The 12,883-nt window shown below is 51.5% G+C and overlaps 1 protein-coding gene across 3 annotated transcripts in view; it reads right to left on the bottom strand.

Moving 5' to 3' along the window:
• MACROD1 (mono-ADP ribosylhydrolase 1) overlaps positions 1–5,483 on the bottom strand; it is a 143,563-nt gene extending 138,080 nt beyond the window's left edge. Inside the window, exon 1 of one of the 3 annotated variants that reach the window (XM_031448216.2) lies at positions 5,048–5,483. In XM_031448216.2, coding sequence (XP_031304076.1) covers positions 5,048–5,345 — 298 coding nt within the window. In that variant the 5' untranslated portion in view covers positions 5,346–5,483. The remainder of the gene's footprint in view (positions 1–5,047) is intronic. The other 2 variants (XM_010994737.3, XM_031448217.2) reach the window with 2 other exon arrangements.
• Positions 5,484–12,883: the final 7,400 nt, after the last annotated feature.

The following is a 12,883-nucleotide window of genomic DNA, read 5'->3' as shown; positions in this document are numbered from 1 at the left end:
AACCGAGCACCGTCTTCACGGCCTCAGCATCAAGAGGGGAGGAGCAGCAGGACCCATAAGCCAGGCATATGCCCCACGCGTTCATAACACGCTCCACCTCCCTCTGCCAGAAGGCCGGGTGCAGACTTAAAGCACAAGTGAGTTTTATTTTTCTTATAAAAGATGTACAACATACATTTTAATCCTCTTTCATTTTTGGAGAGGCGAGAGTATTTCACAGCCCAGTGAGACAGGTGCTGTAAAAGATGTTTGCAGTAAATTTTGATGGGGAGGCCTGACCCCGGACGAAGCTTTCAGCGGCTCCTGGGCATGAAAGCCGGGCTGGAGGAAGCAGGCTGCGCCAGGACCATAAAGTGCAGTGGGCGAACGGGAATTCAATGATGTGTTTTAAGAAGTGTCTTTATGGCACTTTGCAAGACGGCACGGAGGGAGGCTCCTCTTCTGGAGGAGGCCAGGTAGGCAGAGCTGATGCCCTGGGAACATGGCGGCAGGGGCATTCATCACCTGGGTTCACCATCCCCCAGGAGCAAGGACTCATCAAAGCCCACAGCACAGGAGACAGCACGAGGAGCTTTTCTGCTCTCCCCAGGCCTCCTCACCTCCACTGCACTGGGATGTGCCAAGGTTGCTTCCCCAGAAGACAGGTGGGAGAACCCCCCCCCAACCCGCTGCCCCTATTCCCAGGTGTGCCTGGAAAATTTCCCGGTTCGGAAATCAAATCAGATAAATCATCCGCTGAGTGAAGTCCCACAGGGATTGAAATCAGTCCTCCTCCTGCCCCATGTAAACAGACTGGAACACAGGAGCCCTATCCTGAGCCACCGGGGGAGGAAATAGGGCTCAGAACACGTGGGTCTGGGCTCCAGCATTTGAGACCATGAGGGAGACAAGTTTACAGGAGCCAAGTGTCCTCACAGCCAGAAGAGAGCAGAGAGAGGAGACAGGCCTGAGGGTGACAAGGACCTTTGGCCCCCTTTGGCCCCCTTGTACAAAATTTCTGATGTGCTCCCAGCACAACATACAAATCAGGTGCTGCTTGTCCCATTTTACAGATGAGGAAACTGAGGTTCCAGGAGTGTGGAAGCAGTGGTGCCAGGGCTTGCCATGTCTGATGACACCAATGCCCATTCTCTTTCTAGCACACAGCTCTGCCCCCACTGCTGGTCAGAAGGACGATCTGTGCCCTTCTCCTGGAGGCCAGGCCCCTCCTATGGGGACAAAGCCCCCAGATACCCCAGTGCCTGACCTTAAGTCCCCTCATGCCCAATTCCTTACGGCAGAACTGTTTCCAATGTGGGGCTAACGGGTATAGCTTTGTGGTAGAGCATGTGCTTGGTGTGCATGAGGTCCTGGGTTCAATCCCCAGTGCCTCCATTAAGGGAAAAAAATAAAATAAAATAAAATAAAATAAAAATCAAACAGTATGTTAAAAAAAAAAAAAAAAAAAAGACTGAATGTCTCCTAACCAGGAAGGTCCAGCCTGATGGTATTTACTTACATAGAGGGATGGTATTTACTTACATGGGCCAGCAGAAGTGGGCAGTTGGGAGGAGAGTATGGCTCAGTGGTAGAGCTCATGCTTAGCATGCACAAGGTCCTGGGTTCAATGCCCAGTACCTCCACTAAAAACCAACCAACAAACAAACCTAATTACCTCCCCCAAAAAAGAAAAAGAAGTGGGCAGTCAGCTTGAAGATGGAAAAAAGGAATGCCCAGAGCCCAGGCAGAATTTGGCCATCTGTCCAGAAGACTCACTGGCTGTGGACTGAGGCATCCTGCACCCGGGGCCAGGAGCAGACACTCAACAGGTGCAGTACATGGACTGAAATACCAAGCAATGGCCCGGGAGAAGGGCATCCTTGGTGGGTAGGTGCACCCCTGTCAGGGAAGCTTGTCCAGCCTGCCCCAAATCATTCACCCAGCTCCCCAGCTGAGAACACATGCTACTGAGCAAACTTGAGACTATGATTTGGCTTCCACATGGTTTTTCTACAGGGAATACAGGGAGAGAAGATCCTGCCCAGGCACAGGTGAGCTTCCAGACTTACTACTATAATATTTCCTTACCGTGAACTGTACCTCAACCTTCTGAACTATACCTCAGTCTCTTGTGAGTTTGGTTACTATGTGTCAGTCTTTGAAAGAGGATCATCTCATGTACAGACAGGCATTTAGGGGCCTGTGTCGGTACATCCCTAAGAAAAAGATGAGCACATGTCCATCAAAGACATGTACAAAGATATTCAGAGCAGCTTTATTCCCAACAGTCCCCAACCAGAAACCAAACGCCCATCACCAGGAGACTGGGTACACAAACTGTGGTACATCCATACCATGTAATATCACACAACAATAAAAAAAAGCAAACTGTCAGTACAGCCAATAATGTGGACAAATCACACAGATGTTAAGTAAAAAGAACTGGATGTGCTGTATGCCTCTGGTGATATGAAGTTTAAGAAAAAGAAAATAGATAGGAGAGTGATTAGCTGTAAGGGATACTGATTGGAAAGGGGCTAAGAGGAACCTTCTGGGGTGATGGCAATGTTCTCCATAAGTCAGATACTTAGGTAAAAGTACACTGACTGTACACTTAAGGTCTGTACATGGAGTGTACTTCACTGTACAATATAACTCAGTGGAATGTGTAAATTGAATGTAACAAAGAAAAAGTTTGAGGGGTCTTCAAGGATCAAAGTTTGGACCCAAATTAGAGGCAGAGTCCAGCTGGGGCAGCCTCCCAATGTGGTGGTCTTAAAAATATGTCCCAGATTCTTTGATCCTCTTTCCTTCCAAAGGCAGAAACCAATTTCCCTCCTCTTGAATATGGTCTGGACGCTGTGACTTCATTCCAAACCCTGAATAAAGCAGAAGAGACACGGTGGGACTCTGCCCCAGGTCACAAAAAGGCACTGTGGCTGTCGGCTTGGTCTCCTCAGGCGCCTGCTCTAGGGTCACGTGCTGGGGGATGTCAGCTGCCATGTCAGGAAGACACTCAAGCAGCCCCGAGGTGAGGAACTGAGACCTTTAGCCAACAGCCATCTGGGCAGGGCTCACTCTAGCCCTCACGTGTCCTAGTGACCTCCCGAGAAACCCCAAGCCTGACCCCCCAGCTAAGCTTCTCCCAGCTTCCCAACACTTCAAGACTGTGAGCTAATATAAATGTTTGCTGTTTTAAGCCACTAAGTGTTGGGGTAATTTGGAACCATGCAGCAGTAGATAACTAAACACAGAGATCTCTCTGTGTCTCGCCCCTACAAGCTACCATCTAATGGTTGCTGGGGGCTTCACACCTAGTGCTGGGGTTCCTGGGGCCAGCCCTCCAACACTGCCCCCTGACTGGACACTAGAGCTCAGGCGGCCCCATCTGCCGTGGCTTCTTCACAACATTAACCTTTATACGGCATTGTCTCACTGCCTTGATCACATTCTCTACTGTTTGTTCCCCCTAAGTTCCGTGAAGGCAGGGCCCTTGACTATCTCCCCTGCACCCTAACAGTGCTGGCTACACAGAAGGACTGAATGAATGAATGGAAATCCCAGCTCCTAGCAGAGAGACACCACAGCAGCCTGGGAATCCCTGGCACCTCAGCCTCCTGAGGTCTGGAAGTTTTCAGCGGAACCAAGGAATGGGAGGGGGCGAAGAGCTGGGTCCTAGAAAAAGCGGCAGTTCGGGGAACAGGTGCCTGGGCCCCTGGCCTCCCCAGCTCTCTTTCCCACCTCCCTGGGTCGCTGTTCTCTGACAGAGAAGGGAAAGCAGGCCCCCTTGTGGGGACAGTCCCCTTGCCAGGGGGCCGGCCCCCTACTGCTCGCCCTGACCAGTGTTCCAGGGCCAGGGCCAAGGGATGACGAGCACTCCTTGTGCTCCCGGAGCAGTCAAGTGCTTCCTGCCGGCGCTTTAAGATCCCAGCGAAGGCAACGCAATTCATGACAGGGTAAGTGATCTTAAACTCTACCTCCAATCCCGAGAGGATGCCTTCCTTTTACCCCCAACCACAGCCCGCCTGCAGGCCTGCCTTCCCAGCCCCATTGGCCAAACCCACTCCACCACACAGGCCCAGCCAATGAGCTACAAACCCTGCCCTTTTGAAAGGGGATCCAGCGGGGAATGATCACAAGAGCTCAGGGAGCAGGCCCTGAAGGGCAGGGGCAGCTGGATGGACAGCAGGGCTATTTGGGGCTCTACAGGTCAGGTTGCCTGCCTTCCCTGCTCTGTTCTGGGCTCAGAGTTCAGCCCTGAGGCTCATGCCCACCAGGACTCACCCCCTGCCCTGGAGTGGGAGAAAATGGCTTGATTCCTGTGGATTGGGGGTGGTGGGGTGTCACTGTTCCCAGAGACACAGTGCCCCATCTCTGTCCCACCACCCAGTTCCTGCCCTGTGTCCCCTAGGAATGAGGCAGAGACTGCTTACAAGTGGCCAGAGGCCAGTGATAAGGGCAAAAGGGCACGAGACCACATGCCCAGAGAGGCAGGCCCCTGGGGGTAGGAATGGGGGGGAGGTGGAATGGGCCTGCCCAGGGAGGCCAGTCTTTGTGACTATTTGACCCCACCAGGTGGGACACCAGCCCCAGAGCTGTCCCCTTAGCCCATTCCCTGCCACTCTGCTTAAAAACCCACCACTTGAGAAACCAAATAACGCAAAGCTTGGGGAGTTCAGAGCCTAATGTCAGATATGAAGCAAACTCCCAGTGACCTTGGGCTGTTCAGTTCAGGCGCTGGGCCTCAGTTTCCCCCCTACACAACAGAGTAAGGAGGTAGATCGTAGATCATCTCTGGGGGAGCCCTGTGATCCATTCCAGTGGGGTGAGGCCACACTCCTCACACTGCCCACGACCCGGGGACCTGGACCTGGTCTGGGGTGAAGTGGTTTATGGCGCTGGGCACATGGGGGCGTGGCTGCGAATGGGGGTGGTCCATATAGGGTACATGGAGCCTCAACTTCCCCAGGTCTCTGGGGTGGAGGAGGCTGCTGGTGGGGTGTCCAGCTGGAGAAGGCCCACGTAGGGTCTCCCTCGCCTCTCGCGCCCCCCTCCTGCTTACACTTACATTTTGCCTCCTTCCAGTCGGTGGAGGTGCTCAGGTCCACCTTCGCCGCCATGGCCAGGGGGGCCCAGATGCGCACCCCGGCTCTCCGCCCCACCGCCGCCGCCCCCCAAGTCCCAACTCCCGCTGGGGTCCTCGTACGGGGGTCGTAAGCGCCCAAAGACGCCGGGGAACCGCAAGCACTACTGCGGGTCCGCGTGGCACCCGCCAAGGGGCCGGGCCAGGGGCGCGGGTCGCAGAGCAGCTGCCCCGCCGCGCGCAGCTGTGCCAGGCGGCCGGACACTCGGCTCTGCAGAGACATGAGCGGGCGGCGCGGGGCGGCTTCCCCGCCCACTTGGACTCTATTTACGGTGCTCGGGGAGTCTCTCCCTTATTTACTCGGGGACCTAGTGGCGCGTGCCAGCCCGCGGCGACCTTCTCGGAGCCAGCGGGCCGCGCGGCCAGAAAACCCGGGCGCGCCGCTGGGCACCCTGGAACTTGTAGTCCGGGCGCTGGATGGGCCCCCGCACTCGTATACAAACGTGCGCGACCCGCCCGGGCCTGCGGGGATCGAGCCGCGCGGGAGCTAGGCTGTCGGGGGGTCGCGCGGCTGCAGTGCGCCTTCCCACCGGACGGGCTCAGTCGCCGCCAACTTCCTGGTTGGAGGCGCCTCCAGCCCCCGACGCGGGTTGGGAGCCCCCCACCCTCCCTGCAGCCCCGGCTCCGCCTCCGCCCCTCCGGCCCCGCGCTCATTACAGAGCCGGGCGCGGCTCCCTGAGGATCACCCGGACCCCACCCCACCTTCAGACCCTGGGAGCTGCGGATCCCCGCCGGGCGTGGGGAGGTGACGAGTGGCCGGAACGGGTACGTCCGGTTGGGCGACTTTCCCCAGGCCGCTGAGCCGCTGCCTCTCAGACCCCCGGGGGCGGGCGGGGCCGCGGCTGGAACCGAATCTAGAGCAACTGGGGAGGCAAAGGTGGAAATCGTGGAATTTGAAGGCAGAAAACTGGAGTTCCAAGTGGCACACTCGGGTGGAAGAATTGGGGTGATTTTTTCCCAATACTTTTCCTAATTTTTTACAAGGACTACGAAGATGGATTTTTTAATCTAAATATTTTAATGTCTTCCTTCCTATATCAATTTCTTATTTGATTAATATAAGAGTGGATATTTTTATAACCTGGGATAAGGAGCCAGGGTACCAAAAAAGGATTTAGTACTAGCTTTGCTGTTCTTACTCTGGTACACTGTCCCCTTGGAACTTGCTTCTGGAGCTGTAAATTAGGAAGACAGCACTCAGGTTGGGCTGGCTCAGACTTGCCCCGGTGCTGCAGGCCTCTCTGGGGCTGAGTTTGGCAATAACCCTCCACAAGGCTGTAGGGAGGCTACCTGTGGACGCAGCTAGCACCACTACGGTGCCCAGGAGAGCAGCAGCGGCACACCTGCAGACTGGGTGACAGATGGTGATCGGCCCTGGGCGTAAGGTGGAGAGGGGAGATCAGAAGCCAGCGGGACAGGAAGGAAGGGCCAGTGGCCCCCAACATTCCGGGACCACCACCAAGGCCTGTGCCCTTTCCTGAAAAGATCAGAGAGATGAGTTCAGTAGTCAGGCCCCCAGGCCTGAGGTCACCTCACCACTTTCCTCTTCTCCAATAACTCAACAGTGCAAGAAGGGTCTTGCCAACTGCATCCAGGACAGCAACTCTTCACAGGATAGTAGGTACCAGCTGGTGCTGAGCTCTACATCCATTTGCTCTGTTTCCATTAACTCGGAAGAGGCAGCACTGCCCCAGGTCACAGATGAGCAGCCTGGACTGGCCCAAAGTCAACGTGACCTGTGGGGAGTCAGAACCCAGGCTTGGGTCCAGGTTGTTTGGTTCCCATCTGTAGTCTAGAAAGTGATTACGCAGATGTCACTGATTCAGGCAATGTAGCATGGGGGTGACCCTGTGTATTAGTTTCCTATTGTTGCTATAACAAATTCCCACAAATTTAGCAGCTTAAAGAACAAACAAAATTCATTTTCTTAAAGTTCTATAGGATAGAAGTCTGACATGGGTCTCATTGGGCTAAAATCAAGGTGTCAGCACCAGCTTCCAGAGACCACCCACATTCCTTGGCTCATGGCCCCCTTCCTCCATCTGCAAAGCCAGCAATATTGCATCTCTCCTACCAGTCTTCCCTGGGGGCCTTTCCCCCTGACTCTCTTCTGCTTCCTTCTTCCATTGTCAGGGGCCCCTTGACTATATTTAACTCACCAGGACAATCTCCCCATTTAAAGTCAGCTGATTAGCAACCTTAATTCCATCTGCAACCTTAATACCCCTTCTCCATGTAGGGTAACATATTCACAGGCTGCAGGGATTAGGATGTGGACATCTTTAGAGGCCATTATTCTGCTTACTACACCCTTCCCAGGAAAGTCTGGGGACAAGGACATAAGGAGATGCAGAGGACCCAGACATAGAAAGTCTCAGTGCCTATCAGGAGGCTGCCTTCTGCACAGAGCCTGAAATCCATGTCCCCCACATCCAGGTCATTGAACCCCCAGATACCCCGGGCATCTGAAATAGCCCTTCTGTTTCTTTTTGTGGGGACTCAGCTCTGTTCTCACATGGCAGACAGATGAGACAAGGTCCCAGCCAATAGCCCACCAGGGTCTGGCCTAAGAGAGGCCTGGGCCCCACAGAGGGATGGATGGGTCTAGGCAGGGAAGTGTGAGTTTCACTGGGCAAGACTGGACCTCTTCACAGAGTTTCAGCTGGACCTTTTGGAAAAGGTAAAATTTTGCCAGGTACCAAAGATGTGTGTATGTGTCAGGGGCATTCCAGACTGAAGCAAAGGCATAGCAGTCTGTGGAATGAGTCTTCTGGTGGGACTGTAATACCCTGTGTTGTCTGTTGAGGATTTTTAATGTTGGAGATGGGCTTTCATGCAGAGAAAAGTTACCTACTGCTGCTTGTATTTAAATTAATACTGTATTTATTAAACTTATAAATTAAAAAAGAACTAGCTTTTCTTAAACATCCAAATACAACTTGCAAATCTAGTTTTCTATTTATAAATCTAACTTTTGTATAAAAATAAGAACAATTACTTTCACTCAGTCTTTGATGAATATTTAATTAACTCACAGGTTCAATAGATTAAATTCTAAAAATGAATGCCAATTACAAACTTAGGTAATTAAATTCCCTAATAGATTTTAAACTACATTTCACAGAGTTGAAATAGCTGGTCCTCTCAAACACCTCCAACTCTCAGCAGGAGAGAGTTAAGCACCTAACAAGCATAATTTTTTCTTTTTTGTTCTTTTTTCCTTTATGAAAAGGAAGGAGGTAGAGGGTGAAGATGTCCTCATCCCCTACCTTGTTCTGCCCTCCCAGGCCAACCATTGTTTTCTCTAGTGAGTTAGCAATTCTTATACATTAATAGGTTAAATTTAGAAATATGGTAAATCAGTTCTCTTAAATAATTCAAATGCTGTTTATGAACTTATGTCTTTTTATACCGTCTCAGTTACCTGCTGCTGTCTAATAAACCATTGAAAACTTATTGGCTTAAAATAACAACCAGGACTCTGAATCAGCAGTCTGGGCTGGGATGAGCTGGAAGTTTCATCTGCTGGTCTTGCCTGGGTCACTCCTGTAGCCACAGTCATCTGACAACCCAACTGAGCCCGGGCCCAGGATGGCCTCATTCATGTGATTGGCAATCGGTGCTGGCTGTCAGTAAGGCTCCCTTGGTTCAACTTACTAGGCTAGACTGGGCTTCTTGATGGCATGCTAGTCTCAAGGCCCTGCTCCAAGAAGGTGACAGGAAAGGCTGCAAAATGCCTCTTGAGGTCTGACTCGGAAGTCACACTACATCGCTTCCACCACATTCTGTTGCACAGAATTCACATGGTCACGGCTTGTCCTAAGGCCAGCCCAGAATCCAGGAAGTGGAGAAATAAACTCCACTCCACTTAATGGGAGGAGCAGGCAGATCCCGTTGCAAAGGACGCGCATACAGGGATGCGAGGAAATTATTCCAGCTGTCATTGCAGGCTGTCTCCCACTCATACCTCCCTAATTAAAACCACAGATCAAATCGGGCAGATTGACGCAAGTGTTTCAAAACCTTAAATAAACACTCAGATATTAGCACAATGATTATAAAACTTCTTCCTATTCTGGTACCAAGATTCTGGGTTTGCTTTGCTGGCTTCTACACCTTTCAGGGTTGCAAAGCCACCCAGAGCTGCAGATTCACCATCTTAGCAGGGCTGAATGTGCAGCGAGATTCCAGACCACAGTGCAGTGAGGGTTTCCTGCTTCTGGTCTGAGATTTAAGACGAACGAGAGCAGGACCCAGGAGAATTCTGCCAGATCTAAATGGAACCCAGCAGGAGCCTACAGGGCCTTCCCAGAACAGATCACACCCCACCCATGTCCTCTGCCTGCCTTTATCTGTAGAAAAACTTTAGTCTCCTAGGCTTCCCCCAGTTTCAAAGAGTACATTTAATCAGAGAAGTGAGAAAATGCAGAAAGAAAGGAAAACAATCAAGCAAGACAAAATAATAATAGTTTAGCCATTAAACAACGTCAAGGACCTTTAGTTCCTCCGCAAGGTCTGTAGATAATATTCTGAGCCATGTCCTTCGAGCTCTTTTGCAGAGCCTGAAACCCCCACCAGGTGGAAGAAGTTAACCGTATGCTGCCCACAAGCACATAGACCCCAGACCAGTTGGAACCAGGTTGATGATGTTAACTCCTGATGAGCTCACCACCAACCAATCAGAAGAAAGTCCATCTGATCACACAGCCCACAACCCCGCTCCCTCCCCTCATCTTTAAAAACCTTTCTCTGAAAGCCAACGGGGAGTTTGGGCCTTTTAAGCACTAGCTGCCTGGGGTCCTTATTCGGGGTCCTGCAATAAACGCTGCTTTTCCCTTCACCACAACCCGGTGACAGTAGATTGGACTAGTAAGTCCACGTGGGCAAGTGGCCCCAAGTTTGGTTTGGTTTGGTAACATAAAGGGACCCCCCAAGGCCACTCCTTTCCCCATGGGCTTGACTTTAAAACCCAATGCATTACAGTTTCCTGAGAGTCTTTCGAGTATCAGCCGTGCCCAATTTACCCCCCACCTTTCTTTTCACTGCCTCATTCAGGTAGATGACCCCAGACCCCTGCACCTCCTGGGTCCCCCTAACATCTTGGCTGTGTAATCACAACTTTGCACCTCCCTCCATCCAGGCTGTCATGCTCTCTTCATAGATTACTTTATCACCCCCCTATATTTCATTTTACTATCTGTTTCATTGGCCATTATCATAGTTATTATATTGAGAGGTGTGAAGGGGAAGGATGGATTACAAGGTATTAAATGTCTAGAACATGTAGCTATAGATCACAGGCCCAGATGGCAGAAGCCCCTCCTTCTGCTTCCTCTCAGGGCAGGTCTGAGGACCTGGCCAGGGATCTGAAGAGGATTACACTGCCTTCCTCAGGCAAAAGGCCTGAGAGGCCCTGGAGCCGGCTAGGGGAGGTCATTCGCCTCTCCTCTGACTTCTGAGAAGGCCTGGGAAGGAGGTGGATGCTCTGGGGACATCTGGCTTGAAGAATACAGAAAGCTTGAATAGTAGTGTTCATTGTAACACATTTTAACAGCATAATAAAGAGTGAATGCCCCTGTTATGGGCTGAATTGTGGTCCCCCCCACCCCCGCCTCTGCAGACCCACAAATTCATATGTTGAATTCCCAACCCTCAGTACCTCAGAATGGGACCGTATTTGGAGACAGTCTTTAAAGGGGTGATTAAGTTAAAATGAGGCCCTCAGGGTGGGCCCTGATCCAACCTGATTGGTGGCCTCATACGAGGAAAGTTGGACACACAGACCTCAGGGATGCATGCCCGCACAGAGGAAAGACCACGTGAGGACAGTATGAGAAAGTAGCCATCTGCAAGCCGCAGGCAGAGACCTCGGAAGAAATCACATCTGCTAACACCTTGATCTTGGACTTCCAGAACTGTGAGACAATTAAATTCTGCAGTTTAAGTCACCACATCTGAGGGATTTGGTTATGGTGGCCCCAGCAAACTAACACAGCACCCCTCCCCACTTCCAGTCCACAGAGGCAACAACTTTAGCAATTAGCTGTGTATCCTTCTCGACACTTTCTGTGCAACTATAATCATACATGAAAATATACCCTTTTTTTTAAACAAAAATAAGATTTGTTCCATTCCACGACTTTCATCATCTCACAGTATATCCTGGGCATGTTTCCATGACAATATCTACTGGAGTGTTCTTAGAACACTAACTAATATTCCATCTTCCGGAGGAGCATTGTGTTTTCCAGTGCCCTGGCTGGATGCACATGTAGCTGGGTGCTGTTCCTTTTGCTGTCACAAACAGGGCTGCAATACACATCCTTGGGCCACCAGGCTGTGCTTCCCTGTGGGATACATTCCTAAGCGTGGAATTGCTTTTTGTATTTTAAAGAGATGTTGCTGAGTGTGCCTTCCCATCCATAGATGAGAGGTCCCCTTTCCCCAAGCTCACACTCTCCACCACTTGGTATTTCTCAAGAAATATGCTAGAAAGGAGATAGTGGGGTTGGGACATTTGGATCTGAAGGGACCCAACCATTTGGCCTTAAGAAGGGTAAGGACAATTGGGAGCAAAAATGTCTAGAGGGAGGAAGGCCGGAGAGCCTTCCCGGGAGAGGCAGTGGGAGGACAATCAGTTCTATTTGCTCACTTACTAAATTCTTACAAGCATGGACCAGGTCCCAGGCCCTGACTGCACACAGTGGTGAACAAGTCATAGCCCACGCCCTCTGGAAGCAGTATGTGGGGGGCATGGCAAAGTCAGCAAGTACAAGTCATTTCGGGCAGTGCTAAGGGTGCCAAGAGAATTACTTCAAAGAGCAGAAAAGGGCCCAAGTGGCTGCAGCAGGTGGACGGAAAGGGGGAGAAGCAGAGAGGGAGGCAGGACCCGGTGCCGCTTGGGATTTGGATTCTGCATATGGGGACTCTGTCTCTGGAGGGTGTTGATCGAGGCTGTGGACCAGCTGGCTTGTAAAGGGAGCCTCTCAGCAGCTAAGAAGATATGAGCATTAGAGACAATGGCGCCTGGACAAGCCAGCCGTGGGGGCAGCACTGGAGAGGAGTCCATGGACCAAGCCTGAGTCTGCATCACCATGAGCAGAAAAGAGAGCACAGGGAAAGCCCTTGGGGGTGACCATTCTGGTTATCTGTTGCTGCGTTAACAAATTAATACCTTAAACTACCTTGTCTGAATGGCTGAAAACAGTTAATAACTTATGATTTGGCAGGTCAGGAATTTGGTCAGTGCTCAGCTAGGTGACTCTTCTGCTCCATGTGGCCTCAATTAGGGTCACTCAGTGACATTCAGCAGGAGACTAGGCTGGGCTGGACGGTCCAAGACGGAGTCCCTCCTGGGCTGAGAAGGCTGCACAGCCAGGGGTCTCCAGGTGGCTAGCGTGGGCTTCCTCACACCATAGTGGCCTCGGGCAGACAGACTTCTTATGTGGCAGCACAGGGGTCCAAGAGTGAATGTCCCAAAAGACAGGAGGGGAAGCTGCCAGTTTTATAAGGCTTGGAAACTGGCCTAGTACCACTTCCACTGTATTCTATTGGCCAAAGGAGTTCCAGAGCCCATCAAGTTCAAGGGGAGAGAGGATACAGACCCCTCACCTTTCAATGGGCACCGTCTTTCACATCTCACCTTGCCCCCAGATGGCCTTCTCTTGGTATTGGGTGCATATTACGTGCTGTGGTCAATTCAAATCTGCTTGTTATGTAGCAGGTTTCACCCTTAAGCCTCAACCGAGCTCAGGTGTGCCA

This window comes from Camelus dromedarius, chromosome 12, assembly GCF_036321535.1.
Source record: "Camelus dromedarius isolate mCamDro1 chromosome 12, mCamDro1.pat, whole genome shotgun sequence".
NCBI lineage: Eukaryota > Metazoa > Chordata > Mammalia > Artiodactyla > Camelidae > Camelus > Camelus dromedarius.
This window is presented reverse-complemented; position numbering and strand designations above follow the sequence as displayed.